Raw genomic sequence first — 18,134 nt, 5'->3', positions numbered from 1 at the left:
GGGGAAGGGGCGTGGCTACCGGACCCGCCTCGGCCACCCTCTTCCGGGCTCCGCAGCTGCGCGCGCACCTTCCCCCCCTTCTTTTGTGGTCCGGCCCATTGCGAGGGTGACAGGAAACCCTGTGCAGGGAGCGCCGCCATCTTGGACCAACCCGAGGAAGATCTTGAGGGAGCCTCAGGGGCAGTCGCCGCTGCCACCGCTGCTGCCGCTGGCGCGTCTGCACCCCTTGGCCAGCCCGCCTGCCTGCCGGGGCCTCGGCCGACCGCGCCCGCCCCGACTCGCGCTGCGGCCGCACTCCTCTTCCTCGTCCTGACGCCCCCCTCCCGCCCGGAAAGCTGCCCAGCTACCAGCAACCCCCCAGGTAACCCAGGCCTTCCGCAGTGTCCGTCCGGCCAAGGCCTGCTGGCCCGGCCCTTCCGAGGGGCGAGGGTGGGGACGGCGGCGAGCAGGGCCGCTGGCGGGCGGTGCCCCGGGCCAGGCCCTGCCAGGCCGCGGCGAGTCCTGGAGTCGGCGGCGCCGGCCTGACAGGACCCCCGCGCGGAGGCGGAGGTGTCCCCAGCGCTGCTGGCCGGCCCGAGGGCTGCGGGCCTCGCCTGCCCCGCCACCGCGGCCCGGCTGGCCGGAGGCGCGTCTCCCGCGGGCCCCGCTGCGGGGCCGCCCCCGCGGTGTTTACCCCCGCGCGCCGCGCCGCCCCCAGCCCCGGACGCCGAGTGCCCCTCCGGGGTAGGCCGCGGCGAGCCGCGAGTACAAAAGGCAGCCGCTCGCGTTGCCGCTGGCATCGTGGGCCGGCGCCGGTGCCCTTGTCGACGTGGGGGAACCCGCCTGTGGCTGGGGTCGCGGTCGGGGGCTGGGGGGGGTGTGCGTGCGAAAGCACGGGTGTTGGGGAGCCCCTGCGAGGCCCTGAACACGCCTCGTGTCTAGACGTCGTGAGCGAGGGAGAGAGTTGTGGCATGTCTGGAATTTAAGGAAAGAAACGGACAGGAGTGCGTGGAGGGCGTGCTCGCCGCTGTGTGCGGGGCACGGACGTAGGAGCCTGTCCGCGCACACACGCGCCTTGGAGCTAAGTTGTCACCGTTTTAGGGGCGAGGAAACTGAGGCCTGTAGTTGTGCTGTGGCTCATGGTGGCCTCTGCACACCGGCTTCTCCCCACACTGGCTGCTGCTTTCTGAGCTGCACGCAAAGTCCGGCGGGGGCTCCAGACAACGGGCACTTTAGGTATAGCCAGAACTCCTTTCCCGTTTTTTCCCCTCTGTTTGCATTGGCTGATAGCTGATTGCTTCTTGATGACCCGAAGCTCTGGCAGTCGCGACGCTGTCAGAAACCGTCATTCTCAGTCCCGGAGCAGAGAGGCAGGAGTTCCATTTGACGTGTGAGAAGTGGGCAGGTGCCGTGCCGGGGGCCCACGGGGAGTGTCAGGGCGCAGACGGCAACTCCTGCGAAGTTCACTGCTCCCCGCATTACTGTCCCGGCTGCCTTGTGTTTACACGTGCTTACTGAGGACAAGGTAACCTCAAGTCCAGTGAGCCCGCCTTCAACCTGTTTCCCCTGTGCCTTTCCAGCCATTTTTCTTCTGAGTTCTGCTGAGGTGATTTTACTTGGTCATGTCTTGAGGCATGTAGTGGTTTAGCGTTTGGGAGTCTTGGGGTTCCCACTCCAGTACTGCCACTTCCTAGTTCGTTAGGAGACCTTAGGCAAGTTACTTAACCTCTGAGACTCTGTCCTTACCTATAAAGGGGTGGTAGTCCTGCATCTTAGAGTTGCTGTGAGGATTAAATGCTAGTTAGACATTGCATGGCATATAGGTAATGCCTGGGAAGTACCACGCCCATGCTGGGTATTTAATATCTGTTGATTGAGAGGCATGGCTTTGGAGAGCTCAAGAATTAGACTTGGATTTTAATCCTAGCTCTCCGTCTGATAGCATATGACCACTGCTCTGTCACCTTTCTGACCTGGCATCCTTATTTGTTTGTAAAATGAACTGTTAGGGTTAGAGGTTATAAAGTAGCTGGGGACACTCAATACATGGCTGTTGTCAGATGTAAAATCTTCACATTCGAATAGCAGTTACGAAATTCTTGGAATTAAAGCTACATTTTAAAAAGTTTTTGTATTTTTCATGTTAAGGGTTGTATTTGTTCATACTTAATTTTGCACAGAATTTAGTGTTCTTACAGATCGTACAGATTTTTATCAATATCAAATACTTTTGCATAATCTTAGTAAAATATTGTACTATTGGAGTAAACTTTTGGTTGAAACAGTAAACTATTGAGTGATTTACTTTTTTAAATATCTAAAAATGCTAGGCATGGATAGAAACAATGTACAAATACATGTTAGAGATACTGTACCTATTTTTTAAAAAAACTTTATTTTAGGTAGTTTTAAGCGTAAATAAAATAATTTACTGAGTCTTAGATACACACCAGCCAATGTTAACAATAATCATTCTTCATTTTTATAAACCTTTCTCTTCCCTGCCAAATTATTTTGAAGCAGATCTCATCACTAAACTTCTCACTGTTTACTAATCCTTTTAACTCTAGTGGTAAGTGCAGGTTTTTTTGTGGCAGGAGGGGATTGTCATTAAATGTTTTTCTTCTGTGAACAGAGGTGCAATGTAGAAGTACTTTGGTTTCCTATTCATAGCACACCAGCATAATTAACTGCAAGATTTTTTTCTCTTGACACATTAAGCAGTTTAGTCACTTTTTCTTATCTACATTATTAATTTATATAAAAGTATGGCATTAAATGTTTTGCTAGTGAGTGGGTTATTTTCAGAGACTACTATGGTTGAGGAAAGGAAATTGACCACTCATTTTGATTAAATCAGATTGTTAGATGGACTGCCAAAGTTTTATGTTTGTCTGACAAATGAAGTGTCATTCCATTTCAGTGGGCTTGTAAACAAATCAGAATGCTCTGTTCTTGGCCTTCCATGAAGGCAGAGATGACATTGTCATTTTGATCATTACTATATTGTCAACGTGAGTTAAACTATAAAAGAACTAAAAAAAAAAAAAACCATCCTCTATTATTGGGTGTTGGTTTTTTATTTTGAGGCCAAATCATATGATTAACCTATATCATTGGTAAATGGGGAAATACGTTGGAAATGTTATGAGTGGGAGTTTTTGTTTTTCTTTCATTATTATTAATCCAGTTTGCATATTGGAATTATATATACAAATGCTCTTTAAATATTTACTGACCCTTTATTTCCTATACCTGTTATTTTAGAACATACTGCCAAGTGAATATAGTACTTGTTCATTATATTAAGTCAGTATAAAGATGTATATAGTTAATAATTGCCCTCTTTTTTTTACTCTCAGCCCATGCATTCAGTTTTCACCATTTAATGCGTGTTTTTCCGTGTTATATACATACAGGATTGAATGTATGTGTATTTGGAAATTGTATGCTGTTCTGTAAAACACTGCAGCATCCTTTTTCATATCAGAATCAGGGATGTATTTCCCAGGTTAATGCATTTAGAACTGAATGTTTTTTTTTTTTTTTAAGATTTATTCATTTATTTGAAATTCAGAGTTACACAGAGAGAGGAGAGAGAGAAAGAGAGAGAGAGGTCTTCCCTCCACTTGTTCACTCCCCAGTTGGTGCTGGAGCTGCGCCAATCTGAAGCAGGAGCCAGGATCTTCTTCCCGTTCTCCCACGCGGGTGCATGTGCCCAAGGACTTGGGACATCTTCTGCTTTGCAGGCCATAGCAGAGAGCTGGATTGTAAGTGGAGCAGCCAGGACTCAAACTGGCACCCATATGGGATGCCGGCACTGCAGGCAGTGGATTACTTGCTATGCCACAGTGCTGGCCCCAACTAAATGGTTTTTAAACTAGATGCAAATTATTTCATAGTATAGATTACTTTATTCAGTCATTTCCTTCTTGATTAGAGTGTAGATTATTTCTAGTTCCTTGCTTTAATAATGGTACATTAAATGCACTTACACCTGTGGCCTGGTGGACTGAAGCTTTTGCATTTCTATAGAATACTTAAAATGTATTTTTGAGTGAGAAGATAATTTGGATTTTTTTTTTTTTTTTCAATTAGAGCGAGCCAGCATGTGGGAGAGATCACTCCCATCCACTAGTTTGCTCCCCAAATGCCTGTAATGGTGGAGATTGGGTCAGGCCAAAGCTGAGAGGCAAGAATTTAGTCCAGATGTTTCAGGGGACAGTAGTGAACTGAGTCATCATCTGCTATGGCCAAGGCTGTGCTGAAATGGAAGCATAACTGGGACTCAAACCCAGGCACTCCAGGATGGGATGGGGTGCCCCAACAAGCATCTCAATCACTGTGCCCAACTCCTTGTATCTAGCTTGGATTATTTTTAAATATGCCAGTTACTTTCCAGAAATGTTTTGGAATTTCAGAATTCTTCAAGTAATGCATACGAAAGTGTCTGCCTTCGTAACTGTACCTGTATATTTTAAAACTGGGCATTGACTTGTATGTCCGTATCTTATTTGGGAAGGTGTCTAGTAAATGGAGATGCATGTTCTGTTCTTGACACAATGATGATATGTTTAATATATATTTAGTGACCATTTAGCTGTAAGTATATTGGCCTGGAAATATATCTGTGATTTTGTTAAGTGAAAAAACATGTTGCAGAGTTTTAGGGGTGATGGCATACCCCATTTTGAAGTACACTTCTCACCTTTAGCAGTGGTATGTTTCACATTCAGAAGATGAAGTTGAGAAGTCCTTTGTTAAAGCAATGTTAAACATGGTTAATATTTAAAAGGGGTCACTTGGGTACAGTTAGTGTTAAATATGCCGCTAGTAAACATTTCTCTTGATATCCAGCAAATTTATAGCTAATTTTTTTTAAAGAAAGAAAGATTTATTTATTTATTTGAAAAGTCAGGTGACAGGGAAAGACCAGTCTTCTATCCATTGGTTCATTCCCCAAATGCCTGTAACAGTCAAGGCTGGGCCAGATTGAAGCCAGGAGCCAGGAATTCCTATGGGTTGGGCCAGCATCTCTGCTTTCCCAGGCTCATTAACAGGAAGCTGGATCTGTGGGGAGTGGAGTAGCCGGGACTCAACCAGCACTGCAGTAGGGGAGTCACAAAGGGTGGCTTTACTGGCTGAGCTACAGCACCCTCAGAGCTGAATTTTACATGTGTTGATAGTAATGCTGTTACCATTCGAATCTTAGTATAGTTTTTCTTCTTGAAATTTTATTTTTTGCTTTTATCACTCTTTTTTTTCTTTTTTTTGGTGTCGTTTTAAAGATTTATTTATTTGAAAGGCAGAGTGATAGAGGGAGAGACAGATCTGCTGGTTCACTTCCCAAATGCCCATCAGCAGCTGTAGTTAGGCCAGGGCAAAGCCAGGAGCCAGGAACTCCATCCTGATCTTCAGTGTGGGGAACCCAAGTACCAGAGTCATCATGTGCTGCCTCCCAGGCACGTTGGCAGGAAACTGAATGGGAAGTACAGAGTAACCAGGGCCTGAATCAGCACTCTAATGTGGCTTACCCCACTGTGCTACAGTGCCTGCCCCTGCAAATGCAAATAAACTACCTTAGGGAAAATCATGCTCTTTGTAATCAGGCTTAGATTCAAATTCTGGCTCTGCCATTTACTAACTTTGTAATTCTGGCAAAATTTGTGAGTTCTTAAACCTCAGTTATTTGCCATTCTTGTATGGATGCAGTGAAAATTGCAGAGTTGTGGGGATTACATAAAACAGTATAGGGAAAATAGTGCAAATAATTGCATGATTTATATTTACTTTTCCTTTTTAAAAAGATTTATTTATTTGAAAGGCATATATACAGAGAGAGAAGGAGAGACAGAGAAAGAGATCTTCCACCCACTGTTTTACTCTCCGAATAGCCAGGGCTGGGCAGAACCAAAACCAGGAGCCAGGAACTAACCAGGTCTCTTCTGTGGGTGGCAGGCCCAAGTACTTGGGCCATCTTAGGAAACTTTCTCAAGTGCATGAGCTGCATCAGAAGCCAAGTAGCCAGATCTGGAACTGGCATCCATATGCCTCAAGAAACATTTCTGTAGAGAAAAACGTTTTAAGTTATTATTACTACTAGTATTAACATTAACCCATATCTATAAATTCTGATCACAATGCATCCTCTGAATGTAATTATTTAACACTTCTTATTCAGAATGTTGTAATAGAAATCACTGAGTGGAACTAAAAAAAGATCTGTGTCTTAAAGCACTGCTATAGAGAGAGGTTCACGGTACCTCTCAGACCATAGAGGTGGAGGCAGGATGGTGTAGTGTTTAAGAGGAGTCCTTGTGGTCAGAACATCCTAGGTTCAATATAGATGTGACCTTAGCATGTCTCTTACCTACTGAGAGTATTTTCTCATTTGTAAAATGAAGTTAATATTATTTTCTAAGACTAGTTGTAAGATTTAAATAAAATTGCATTTATTTAGCACCTTGTCTTGTATATGTTAAATGCCCAATAAATGGTAACTATAACAGTTGTCTTATTTACAAATTGATTATCTTGTATTTGATGATGCCTATTGTTTGAAATAACTACTCTTTTTAAAAAAGAAATCAAAGGCATTAAAGGAGATAATATCTGCATGTGTAATTTAGCCAAGTGGTTTTTAGAAAAATATACAAGAGGGACCGCCGCTGTGGCGTGGGGGTTAATGCCCTGGCCTGAAGTGCTGGCATCCTATATGGGTGCCAGTTCTAGTCCCCGCTGCTCCACTTCTGATCCAGCTCTCTGCTATGGCCTGGGAAAGCAGTAGAAGATGGCCCAAGTCCTTGGGCCCCTGCACCCATGTGGGAGACCCGGAAGAAGCTCCTGGCTCCTGGCTTTGCATCGGCGCAGCTCTGGCCATTGTAGCCATCTGGGGAGTGAACCAGCAGATGGAAGACCTCTCTCTTTCTCTGCCTCTCCTTTCTCTGTATAACTCTAACTTTCAAGTAAATAAAAAAATCTTAAATAAAATAAAATATACAAGAAACTATATTTTAATAGCATTGGTAGTTGTACATAAATTACAGAATTTTACTAAGGCTTTTTTGTTTAAATCAGAGGAGATTTTGATTTTTGAATGGACTTGTGTTTTCAGTGTTTGAACTAGGTCAACATTTCTTGCTTCCCCTGCTTTTGACCTTTAATTTATCTAAGTAAGTAAAGCAAAAGCATCCTTGAATAGTAACCTTTTTTTCCTTCTCAAGCTAGGTAAAAATATATTTCTCACTGTAACAGTGGGTCAAGAAATGAGTTTGAGAAGTCCTTTTAAAAGGGGCCCCTTGAATGTAGTTATCCAAATACATAATTTTGACAATGTATCAATAAACTATGGGACTATACTAGTATTTGCTTACTTAAGATTTATTTATTTACTTGAGAGGCAAGAGTTACAGATAGAAGGCAAGACACAGAGAGAGGTTTTCCATCTGCTGGTTCACTCCCCAAATGGCTGCAACGGCCAGAGCTGGGCCAATCCAGAGCCAGGAGTCAAGAACTTTTTCCGGGTCTCCCAAGCATGTGCAGAGACCCAAGCGCTTGGGCCACCTTCTGCTTTTCCAGGCCATCAGCAGGGAGCTAGATTGGAAGTGGAGCAGCTGGGACTCAAACCAGTGCCCCAATGGGATGCTGGCGCTGCAGGCAGATGTTTAACCTACTGTGCCAGTGTGGCCCCAGTATACTAGTAGTTGGACCTAGCTAGTATCTTATCTTAGAATAAGAAAGGGAGGGCATGTTAGGAGTGCTGGTGACTAGAGCATTAGATATTTCCTGCCTTGTCTACTGAAATTAGTAAATTTGAGTTGTCCTTTAACTCTGTTTTTAGGGTTTTTATTTGACATTCTTTAAGAAATTTCAGTCAGAAAATTGTGTGGTTAGATAGAGACAAAGTGCTGGTATTCAGTCTGAAATAGTGATCATTTGTTTTTTATTTTTATTTATGAGAAAGAGAACAAGGGAGAGGCGTCCCTGCTGCCTCCCAGTGTGCGTATTAGTGGGAAGCTGGAATTGAGTGGAGCTGGGTAACAGGTGCTCCAGTATGGGATATTTGCATCCCAAGTGTGTCCTTACCACTTTGCCAAATGCCCTGATCTTTTTTTTTTTTTTTTAATTTTGGAAATAGTTCTGTTTCAATGCTCATAATTTAAAAAATCATTTTCAAAATTAGTTATCAGTAGATTGGTGCTCTGTGTGATAAGTTAGCAAGGACACTAAATTAACAACTAGAATTATGTGCAAAATTTCACGATTAGCTTTTAGAGTGTTTGATGTTGAAATTGGGATTGTTAGAAGCCGTAATTTTTACATAATAAAGTAGAAGGAAAGAAAGTATGCATAGTTACAACCTTTAGTTAGAAGAGAGAAAGGAAATAGGAGAATTGAGGGGAACAGCACAAAACAGTAATTTAAATGTGATTAAGTGCCCATATTTGAAAGGAGAAAGAATAGAAGAGGATTTAAAAATTAATTAGAAAGAAAGAGTATAGAAGAATGCAGTTAGGAAGTTAATAACCTTTAAATGTATTTAATGTAAGAGATTATTATTTTTCCTTATGTTTTGTCTTCTGGTTCAGAGACCTGTTGAAAGATCAATTTTAGCCTGATAACCAAGTTCATTCTTGGGTTTTGAGTCCCTAGTATCTAGAAAAATGAATAAAATTGTGATGTTTAGAATCAGATTTAATCTAGCCAGAAAAACTTCCTTTCCTCAGAGAACTGGTCAAAGGAGTTTTCTGTGATGTAGAAGACTGATTATAAACCTGCTGCAACATGCCAAGGCATGAGTAGCAAGGCATCTACTTTTGCTGAACATAATATGTACTGCAGCTGAAAGACTGTTGCAAAATGATTATTTAATAATAACTTCCTCTTCCCAGATAACCATAATCACCTATTTTAAGTGTTTATTCTTTCTAAAGATTGAATTTTTCCAATTATATAGAAATGTTATTTGAAATATGGTATACAGTATTTCAGTAAATGAATCTCATCCTATCATATGTCTTGGTTGTGTAATGTGACATTTACCAAAACAGTAAAAAACGTAAAATATTGTAAATAAGATTTTTAAAGATAGGATCAAATCTTTATACATGTATGTATGCGAGTCTTGTGATAAGCTGAAAACTGCTTTGAGAATAAATTTGATTGCAAGTTCTTCTCAGTGTTAGAATTCATCCTTTATTTCTCTGGCACCTAACGCAATGTCTGACACATATAATGCATCCATTTAAATAAATTGGAACTTTTCTTAAAAGATTATTTATTTATTTGAAAGATAAAGAGGGAGAGAGAAATTGAATGGTATCTTCCATCTGCTGGTTCTTTCCCCAGCCAGCTACAACAGCCAAGGCTGCGCCAGGCTGAAGTCATGAGCCTAGAACTTCATTTGGGTCTCCCATATGGGTGGCAGGGATCCAACTACTTGGGTGATTATCCACTGCTTTCCCATGCACATTAGCAGGAAGCTGGATCAAAGTAGCAGCCAGCAGTTGAGTTGATACTCCCAAATAGGATGCCAGTGTTGCAGGCGGTTCCTTAACTGTGTGTTGCAGTGCTGATCGCTGGAGCTTTTTTTTTTTTTTCTTTAAGCTACTTAAAGTAGGAGAGAAATTAAAATTATTTATTAAATCTATAGGAGGGTAAGGAATGGGCTGTGATCTTTTAAACACATGAGCATTCAAATTTTACAAAAACATATAGTTTATTTTAAAGATAGAGTTACAGATAGAGGGAGAGAATGGCCTTCCATCTTCTGTTTTTTTCTCCAAATGGCTGCAGCAGCCAGAGCTGGGCCAGGCCAAAGCCGGGAGGAGCTTGAGACTCCATTCGGGTCTTCCATATGGGTTCCCAGGGCACAAGTACTCCGCTGCTTTCCCAGGTGCATTAGCAGTGACCTGGATCAGAGTGGAACAGCCAGAACTTGAACTGATGCTCATATGAGATGTTGGTGTTGCAGGTGGCCGCTTAACTGCTGTGCCACAACGCCAGCCCCAAGAAGTACAGTTTTACGGTGTTTTTTCTCTCAGCTCTTGCAGCTACTTAATAGGCATTTGATGCATTGTTAATCTGCAAGTCTTAGGTTAAACCATGTGAAATTGCCAATAATAATTAACCTTTTTAAAAAGTCTGTAGAATCAACAATTTGATGTGCTTCAATCTAATTTTCTTCATTTATTTTGGCTTGGCTTTTTTTTTTTTTTTAAATAGATTTATTTGTTTATTTGAAAGGCATAGATACAGAGAGAGAGAGAGAGAGAGAGAGAGAGAGATCAATCTACCATCTGCTGGTTAACTGCCCAAATGGCCACAAGGCCAAGACTGGACCAGGCCGAAGCCAGGAGCCAGGGCCTTTTTACGGGTGTCCCACATAGTTTCAGGGGCCCAAGCACCTGGGCCATCTTCTGCTGCTTTCTCAGACATATTAGCAGGGAGCTAGATCAGAAGTGGAGCAGCCAGGACATGAACCAGCGCTCTGATATGGGATGCTGGCATTGTAGGTGGAGGCTTAACCTACTGTGCAACAGCGCTGGCCCCATTTCAATCTAATTTTTTACAAAAGATTTATTTATTTGAAAGAGAGGGGTAGAGACAGACTGAGAGATATCTTCCATCTGCTGGTTTGTTTCCCAAGTGGCCACAAGGGCTGGACTAGGCCAGGCTAGTCTGGGCCAGGCTGAAGCCAGGAGTCTGGAACACCACCTGGGTCCCCACATGGGTGACTAGGGCCCAAGTACTAGACCATCATCTGCTGCTTTCATAGGTGCATTAGTAGGAGACTGGGTTGAAAGGGGAGCAGCAGGAACTCAAACTAGTGCTCATTTGGCATGCAAGACAGTGGCTTAACCTGTTGTACCACAGCACTTTTAGCACTAATTTGTTTTGGAAATCATGATTGCTCTTTTTTTGGATGCTGTGCTGTTGAATTAGGGTAAAAACGTTAGTTTGTATTTAAGAGTTAGGGTTACTTTTTATACCATTAGTAACTCATTTGATCAGTTAATAGGGAAGACCTTAAGGGGAAAACGGGACTATTTAATAACAGTATTTAAATTTATAAAGATTTTTCTTGTTTGAAATCTTCCAGAGTAACATTTCTTATTGGGTATTTTCTAAAGTGAAATATTGGAGATGTTTTGTTATATATTGTCTCTCATACTTCTATGAATAATGCATTAGAATGTTAAAGCAACTTTCATTCAAGAGAATTTGTGTATTTGATCAACTTGGAAAATATAATTTTACTCTGACCTATTATAATCAGCATTTTATTTTGTATTTGGCGTGCTTTATACAGTATTTTTAAAGGATAGTTGTGATCAGTTTGGATAACTTGTGTATACTTTCCTTCTGAAGTAACGCAGTTTTCTTTGTTTTTAGTGCCACCATGGCAACTGCACCATACAACTACTCTTACATCTTTAAATATATTATTATTGGTAAGTTTATTTAACTCCTACTCTTGTTCTTCACTGAAGGTTAACACAAAATATTTGTATACTAATATGTAAACATACCACTCCAGATGGAGTGAATGGTTCTCTCACTGCAAAACTAAAGCTTTTTTTGATAAATTTTGTTTGTTTGTTTTGCATTAAAAATGTACCCGTTGTGTTTTGGCCCTGGTCTGCATAGTTTTATGGACCAATTCTGGGTATTTGGGGAAGTGGTGTTAGTGATTTTTGAGGGCTACCCGAACACTTGTTAATACGAGGGATGAGCTTAATCCCTAGGAGTGCTGAAATATTCCAGAAGTATCATGAAAGTCCTCAGATCTCCGTGGATTCCAAAGGTGGTAGAGAACATTGATCTAGAATAAGCTGTGCAATACATTAAGGCTAGCATTGAAATTTTCCCATAAGTTTTTTCTTTTTTCTTTTTAATTTATTGAAAGAGAGATATCTTCCATCTGCTGGTTCACTCCCCGGATGATCACAACAGCCAGTTAGGCTAGGTGAAAGCCAGGTACAGATGCCAGGAGCTTCATTATAGTTTGGAAGAACCACCACCAGGTGGGTGGCAGGTGCCCAAACACTTGAGTCATCCTTTGCTGGTTTTCCCAGGCTATTCTCAGGGAGCTGGATTGAAAATGGAGCAGCTAGGACATGAACTGGCGCCCGTATGGGGAAGCCAGCTTCAGAAGCAGGGCTTAATCCAATATGCCACAATGCTGGCACCTCCTGTTAAGATTCAAGAAGATTTTTTTTTTAAAGATTAATTAATTTATTTGAAAGTTACACAGAGAGAGGAGAGGCAGAGAGAGAGGTCTTCCATCCTCTGGTTCACTCCCCAGTTGGCCACAATGGCGGGTGCTGTGCTGATCTGAAGCCAGGAGCCAGGAGTTTCTTCCAGGTCTCCCATAAGGCTGCAGGGGCCCAAGGTCTTGGGCCATCTTCTACTGCTTTCCCAGGCCATAGCAGAGAGCTGGATCAGAAGTGGAGCCAGCTGGGTCTCACACTGGAGCCCACATGGGATGCCGGCACTATAGGCGGCAGCTTTACCTGCTACGCCACAACACCGGCCCCTCAAGAAGATTTTGCTCAAATTAAAATATTTCTTTTTCTTTTTTCCTTTCTTCTTTTTTCCTTTCTTCTCTTCTCTTCTCTTTTCTTTTCTTTTCTTTTCTTTCTCTTTCTCTTTTTCTCTTTTTCTCTTTCTCTTTCTCTCTCTTTCTCTCTTCTCTCTCTCTCTCTCTCTCTCTCTCTCTCTCTCTCTCTCTCTTTCTTTCTTTCTTTCTTTCTTTCTTTCTTTCTTTCTTTCTTTCTTTCTTTCTTTCTTTCTTTCTTTCTTTCTTTCTTTCTTTCTTTCTTTCTTCTCCTTTCCCTTTCCCTTTCCCTTTCCCTTTCCCTTTCCCTTTCCCTTTCCCTTTTCCTTTTCCTTTTCCTTTTCCTTTTCCTTTTCCTTTTCCTTTTCCTTTTTCACTGGCTTATTTAAAAGGCACAGTTAGAGCTTTCATCTGCTGGTTCACTCTCCAGAATGGCTGTAACAGTCAGGGCTGGGCCCCATCAAAGCCAGCAGCCTGGAACTCCATCTGGGTCTCTTACTTGGGTGGCAGGTAGTTGGGCCATCTTCGAAAGCTTTCCCATGTGTGCTATCAGGGGGCTAGCTCAGAAGTGGAGCAGCCAGGACTCAAGCTGGCACCCTTATGGGATTCTGGTGTTGCAGGTGACAATTTAACCTGTTGTTATCACAGCACTGGACCCAACATGAGTAGACTTAATGCTGTTTATTCATGCATAGTTCCTTTTTTTAAATGTTATTTATTTGAAAGAGTTACAGAGAGAGGTAGAGACAGAGAGATCAATCTCCCTTCACTCTCCAGATGGCCACAATGGCCGGAGCTGAGCCCATCTGATGTCAGGAGCCAGGAGCTTCTTCCGAGTCTCCCACTTGAGCCATCTTCTACTGTTTTACCAGGCTATAGCAGAGAGCTGGTTCAGAAGAGGAGCAGCTGGGGCTTTAACCTGCTGCACCGCAGTGTTGGCCTTCACATGCTTAGTTCTGAGAGTACAGCTGAAAGTACACTTGCTTTTCAATGAACTCTTCACATTAGGTTATTTTTTTTAATGTGGAATTTTATGACTATAATTCATCCTTCAAGTATTAAAATTGCTGTTGCACAATAAGAGATGACATCTGTTCTGTGTGGTTTTCCTATAATGCATATTCTTTCATGGAATTCTACAAGAAATACAAGAAAAAAAATGAGATAAGACTGGAGATCTAGTGAGTCAAGCTTCCAAAGCTTAATTTCTTATTTTTACTTGTTATAGACCCCATTATCACTGTTAAGAATTTTGCTTTCTATGCATGGGTTAAGGGGACAAAAAACAGAGCAAAACTTTTAAGACTACTTAAAGTAAAAAAGTGTTATGATAATTTGTTAGAAAGATCTCAGCTGGTGGCTATTTATTAATAATTTTCAAGCAAATTTAATCACTTGCTGAAGGTTGGGATAGTCAGTATATTTCAGTGAAAACTTACAGGTCTTTTCAATCCCTTATAATGTAGGAAAATAGTTTTTCTAAGTGTTCCAGAAACTTGTGATATGATATATGGTAAGGGGTATAGCAGTTATTGCATATGAGAGCATAAAATTGAGAAATGTAATTGCCACCTGAAACTTTTTTTTTTAAACAGGGGACATGGGAGTAGGAAAGTCTTGCTTGCTTCATCAGTTTACAGAAAAAAAATGTAAGTTCAATGTGTGAGGTAAAACATTGGTATCTTTATCTCTGTTTTTAAAAAAGTGTCATTTCCGTGTACTTTATGCATTTAAATATAACCTTTTCCTCTGCACTTTTTAGATGTAGTGACTTTTTAAAAATAGGTGCAGATAAATAAAATGAAACATATAGCAGTATTCTGGGGGTGTTGATTTTTATGTGATAAATAATCTGATTCACTTTTTTAGATTTCTTAATGACAAAATATAAAGTTTATTTAGATACGTAGAATAGTGTCAAATGGAAGTCTCCTATTCTCCAATTTGCTATAGAAATTGATTGTCTTGTTGAGAGAAATTTGCTGTATACATATTTGTTTACCTAATAGATTTGAAATACTTAGTCTTGGGGGGTAGGGGAAGGGACCAATTTGTTGTAATTGATATACTAAATATAATTGAAGTTTTTATATGGTTGAAATTATTTCTATAGCATTTTTGTGCTGCTTACTAAAGTGGTTTGATTTAGTGTTTTATGAAATGTACAGTAGTCTGTGCATTTTTACCAGAGATTAGTGAGTTTAGGTTTTATGTGGCCCAATAATAAGGAAAGAACTAATAAACTTGTCCTATTGTCTTAGACATATATAACTTGCTGGTATATAATTATAAATATATATTAAATGTGAGGATTTTCTTTGAGACACTGATAGTATTTTCTAGGATAGAAATTTGACTAGCAGCTCTTGGAGTTCTAAGACCATTGATTGATTTGTTATTGATAATGATAGAAAACTAAAGAGTATAATGTTGGTGTTGTGAAGAGTTTATTAAAATCTATAACTTTACTTAACAGATTCTTTTAGTTCAGGGGTCAGCAAACTGTGGCCTCCTGTGGGCCAGATCTAGTCACTGGCTGTTTTATAACTATTTTTATTGCAGCTGCACCTGTTTTAATATTCTCTCTGAATGCTTTCATGCTTCAGTGGTAGAGCTAAGTAGTTGAGACTTTTAGCCTACGCAACTTAAAATATTTAATGTTTGGTTCTTTCCAGAAGTTTGCCAACCCCTGTTCTAGTCCAGTCATATTTCTCTGACTTCTTTTTTTTCCCCTCTCAGTGTTAGGTTTAGTCTATTTATAGACTGCAAGTATTAGTAAATCATGTGATAATTCACTAGATTTTTCCCCACTAGTCTTAATTTGAAATTTTCTGAAAGTTGGGATATATTTTTTTCCCTCCCTAACAGTTATGGCTGATTGTCCTCACACAATTGGTGTTGAATTTGGTACAAGAATAATTGAAGTTAGTGGCCAAAAAATCAAACTGCAGATTTGGGATACAGCAGGACAGGAGCGGTTTAGGGCTGTTACACGAAGCTACTACAGAGGAGCTGCAGGCGCACTTATGGTGTATGATATCACTAGGTAAGAGATTATAAATTTTCAACCTTTATTCTTGGAAAAGAAATCCATTTTGGGCAATACAGTTTCTTTTTATTGACTTAGGCATTCTTTAGTTTGTAAGTGTATAACTGTAGATGAACTTATTTAAGGGTTTTATGGTTTCTTTAAGATGCCTTGTAAAATTTGATACAATACATTGCTTTTCTTTTCTGAAAGTTGGTAGAAAAACTCTAGGAGATGGTGGTGGAAATTAATAGAAGATTACAGTTTAGAAAAACAGCATCAGATAGATGTAACTGAGGAGAAAAAGTTATTTCATATGAAATTTTATTCTTTCACTTCTACAGTAGAGAGCAACTCTGGAGAAGGTCCTCTGCTCATAATATCTAGTATTACTGTCAGAATAAGGCCAAGCAAAGAATTAAATATGCAGGTTTGCTAATACACTGTGATAGATTATAAAAGTTCTTATGCTTATATCTGAAAGTATGTATGTAATTTCTCATTTTCTTGAATTCTTTTTTGTCTTAAAGCGGATTGAAGTGTCTTAAAAATAGTATATGCAGCGTGACTAAATTTACTTCAACATGGTTGTTTCTGGGAACTCAAAACACTTGATAGAAAGTAACAAAAGTAGGCTCTAAAGGTTTGACTTTGGAGTATGTGGGGAGGTGTACCGCTTTGGGAGACCCTGTGCTGTTTGCCTGCTGTGAGCTAGAAAATGAACTAGATCACTGTCCATATAGATGCAAGGTGCCAAAGGTGCATGACTTTCTCTTTTTAGGGGGCAGAAATGGGCAAGTGGGACCTAGTGGTAAACTTTTCAAGTATATTTCCTTTTGGAAATGCTTTACACTATTTTCTCTCTCTCTCTCTCTCTCTCTCTTTTTTTTAATGTTTGTTTATTTAAGAGGTAGAGAGATACAGAAAGAGAGACAGCTGCCATCCACCTGCTGGTTCATATTCCAAATCCTGCATTGGCCTCAGCTGGGCCAGGTCTCCCATGTGGCTGGCAAGTATGCAGCTACGTGAGGCATCACCTGCTGCTTCCTAGGGTACACACTGGCAGGAAGTTGGAGTCAGGAGTTGGAACTTGAAGCCAGGCCCTCCAGTATGGAATGTGGGTTTCCAACCAGCATGTTAACTGCTATGCCAAATGTCCATCCACTCCGATACCCTTGATGAGCAATGCACATTAGCATATTCGGACTTTGAAAAGTTCTGCAGTGAAGTTTTGTGTTCCTAAGTCCATTTCATTGAGGAACACACTTTGGGAAGTTACCTTAGAATAAATGATAGAGGCTGATTATAATTAGAGTGTGTAAAATCTCAGGAAATTTTAGATTGGGTGATTTCAGGGCAAAACAAAGTGAAAACAAACCTGATGTTCTTCACTGTAGCCAAGAAATCAGTAGCATGACTGGTAAATAGTAATGCGTCCCCAAAGATGTCACATACACATTCCATGTATTATTAAGATTTAATATAGTATTCTGTGCTTGCTTTTAAGCATAACTTTTAAGCATAATAAATTCTTTGGGTAAAATTGTGTCTGTTCAGGTCATCAAAAGTACTTTTAGCTAGAAACAACCAAAATGACCATCAGTTAACTGTGGTGTATCTGTACAGTGGAATGTTATTTGGCTATAAAATGGAATGAAGGGGTAGGCCTAGCCATAAAGACTGGTTAGAACACTTGGCATCCCACATCCGAGTACATGGGTTTGGTCCCTGGCTCTGGACTCCTGGTTTCAACTTTCTACTGAAGTGCAGCCCTGGGAATCAGTGGTAGTGGCTCACATAATTGGATTCCTTGCTACTCCCATCGGAGACCTGATTGAGTTCCTGGTTTCCAGGTTCAGCCTCCCTGACATTGTGGACATTTTGAGGGAAGAGAGCCAGCATTTTGGAGAAGTGGGTGCTGTCTCTCAAGTGAGTAAATAAAACTTTAGAGCAGACATTGGACACAGTGGATAAGGACCCTTCCTTGGATGCCTGCATCCTATGTCAGAATGTCTGGATTTGAGGCCCAGCTCCACTTCCCATCCAGCTTCCTGCTATTTCATACCATGGAGGGCAAGCAGATGATGGCTCAGTTCCTTGGGAGACCATATTGAGTTCCAGGCTCTTGGCTTTGGCCTGGCCAACCTCTGGCTGTTACAGGCATTTGGGAAGAAAACCAGCAAATGGAAGACCTCTGCCTGCCTTTCAGATAACAACAAAAAAAATTCAGAGTCCTGTCAAGCTTTGTGCATCTTTTTAAATAAATAAATAAGAATGAGGTAATGATAGATGCTATAACGTGGGTGAAGCTTGAGAACATGCTACATGAAAGAAGCCAGACCCAGATGAAATATTTTGTGATTCCACTTAAGAGATAACTGGACTAGGAGAATCCATGGAGGTAGTGTATTGCCTGTGGATGGAGTGTGACATATTATAACAGATACAGGATTTCCCCTTTGGGAATATGGAAAAATTCTAGAATTAGGTAGTGGTGACCAGTCCACAACTTTGTGAGTATGCTGAAAACTAAATTACATACTTTTAAAGTGTAGGCTTTATGGTAAG

The 18,134-nt window shown here is 41.0% G+C and overlaps 1 protein-coding gene across 1 annotated transcript in view; it reads left to right on the top strand.

Annotated features, from left to right (window-relative positions):
- Positions 1–228: 228 nt before the first annotated feature.
- Positions 229–18,134, top strand: part of RAB14 (RAB14, member RAS oncogene family) — a 28,878-nt gene continuing 10,972 nt past the window's right edge. The window contains exons 1-4 of the mRNA XM_051842487.2: positions 229–361; positions 11,374–11,432; positions 14,134–14,187; positions 15,407–15,584. Of these exons, the coding sequence (XP_051698447.1) occupies positions 11,381–11,432; positions 14,134–14,187; positions 15,407–15,584 (284 nt within the window). The 5' untranslated portion in view covers positions 229–361; positions 11,374–11,380. The remainder of the gene's footprint in view (positions 362–11,373; positions 11,433–14,133; positions 14,188–15,406; positions 15,585–18,134) is intronic.

Source organism: Oryctolagus cuniculus, chromosome 1, assembly GCF_964237555.1.
Source record: "Oryctolagus cuniculus chromosome 1, mOryCun1.1, whole genome shotgun sequence".
Taxonomy (NCBI): domain Eukaryota; kingdom Metazoa; phylum Chordata; class Mammalia; order Lagomorpha; family Leporidae; genus Oryctolagus; species Oryctolagus cuniculus.
This window is presented reverse-complemented; position numbering and strand designations above follow the sequence as displayed.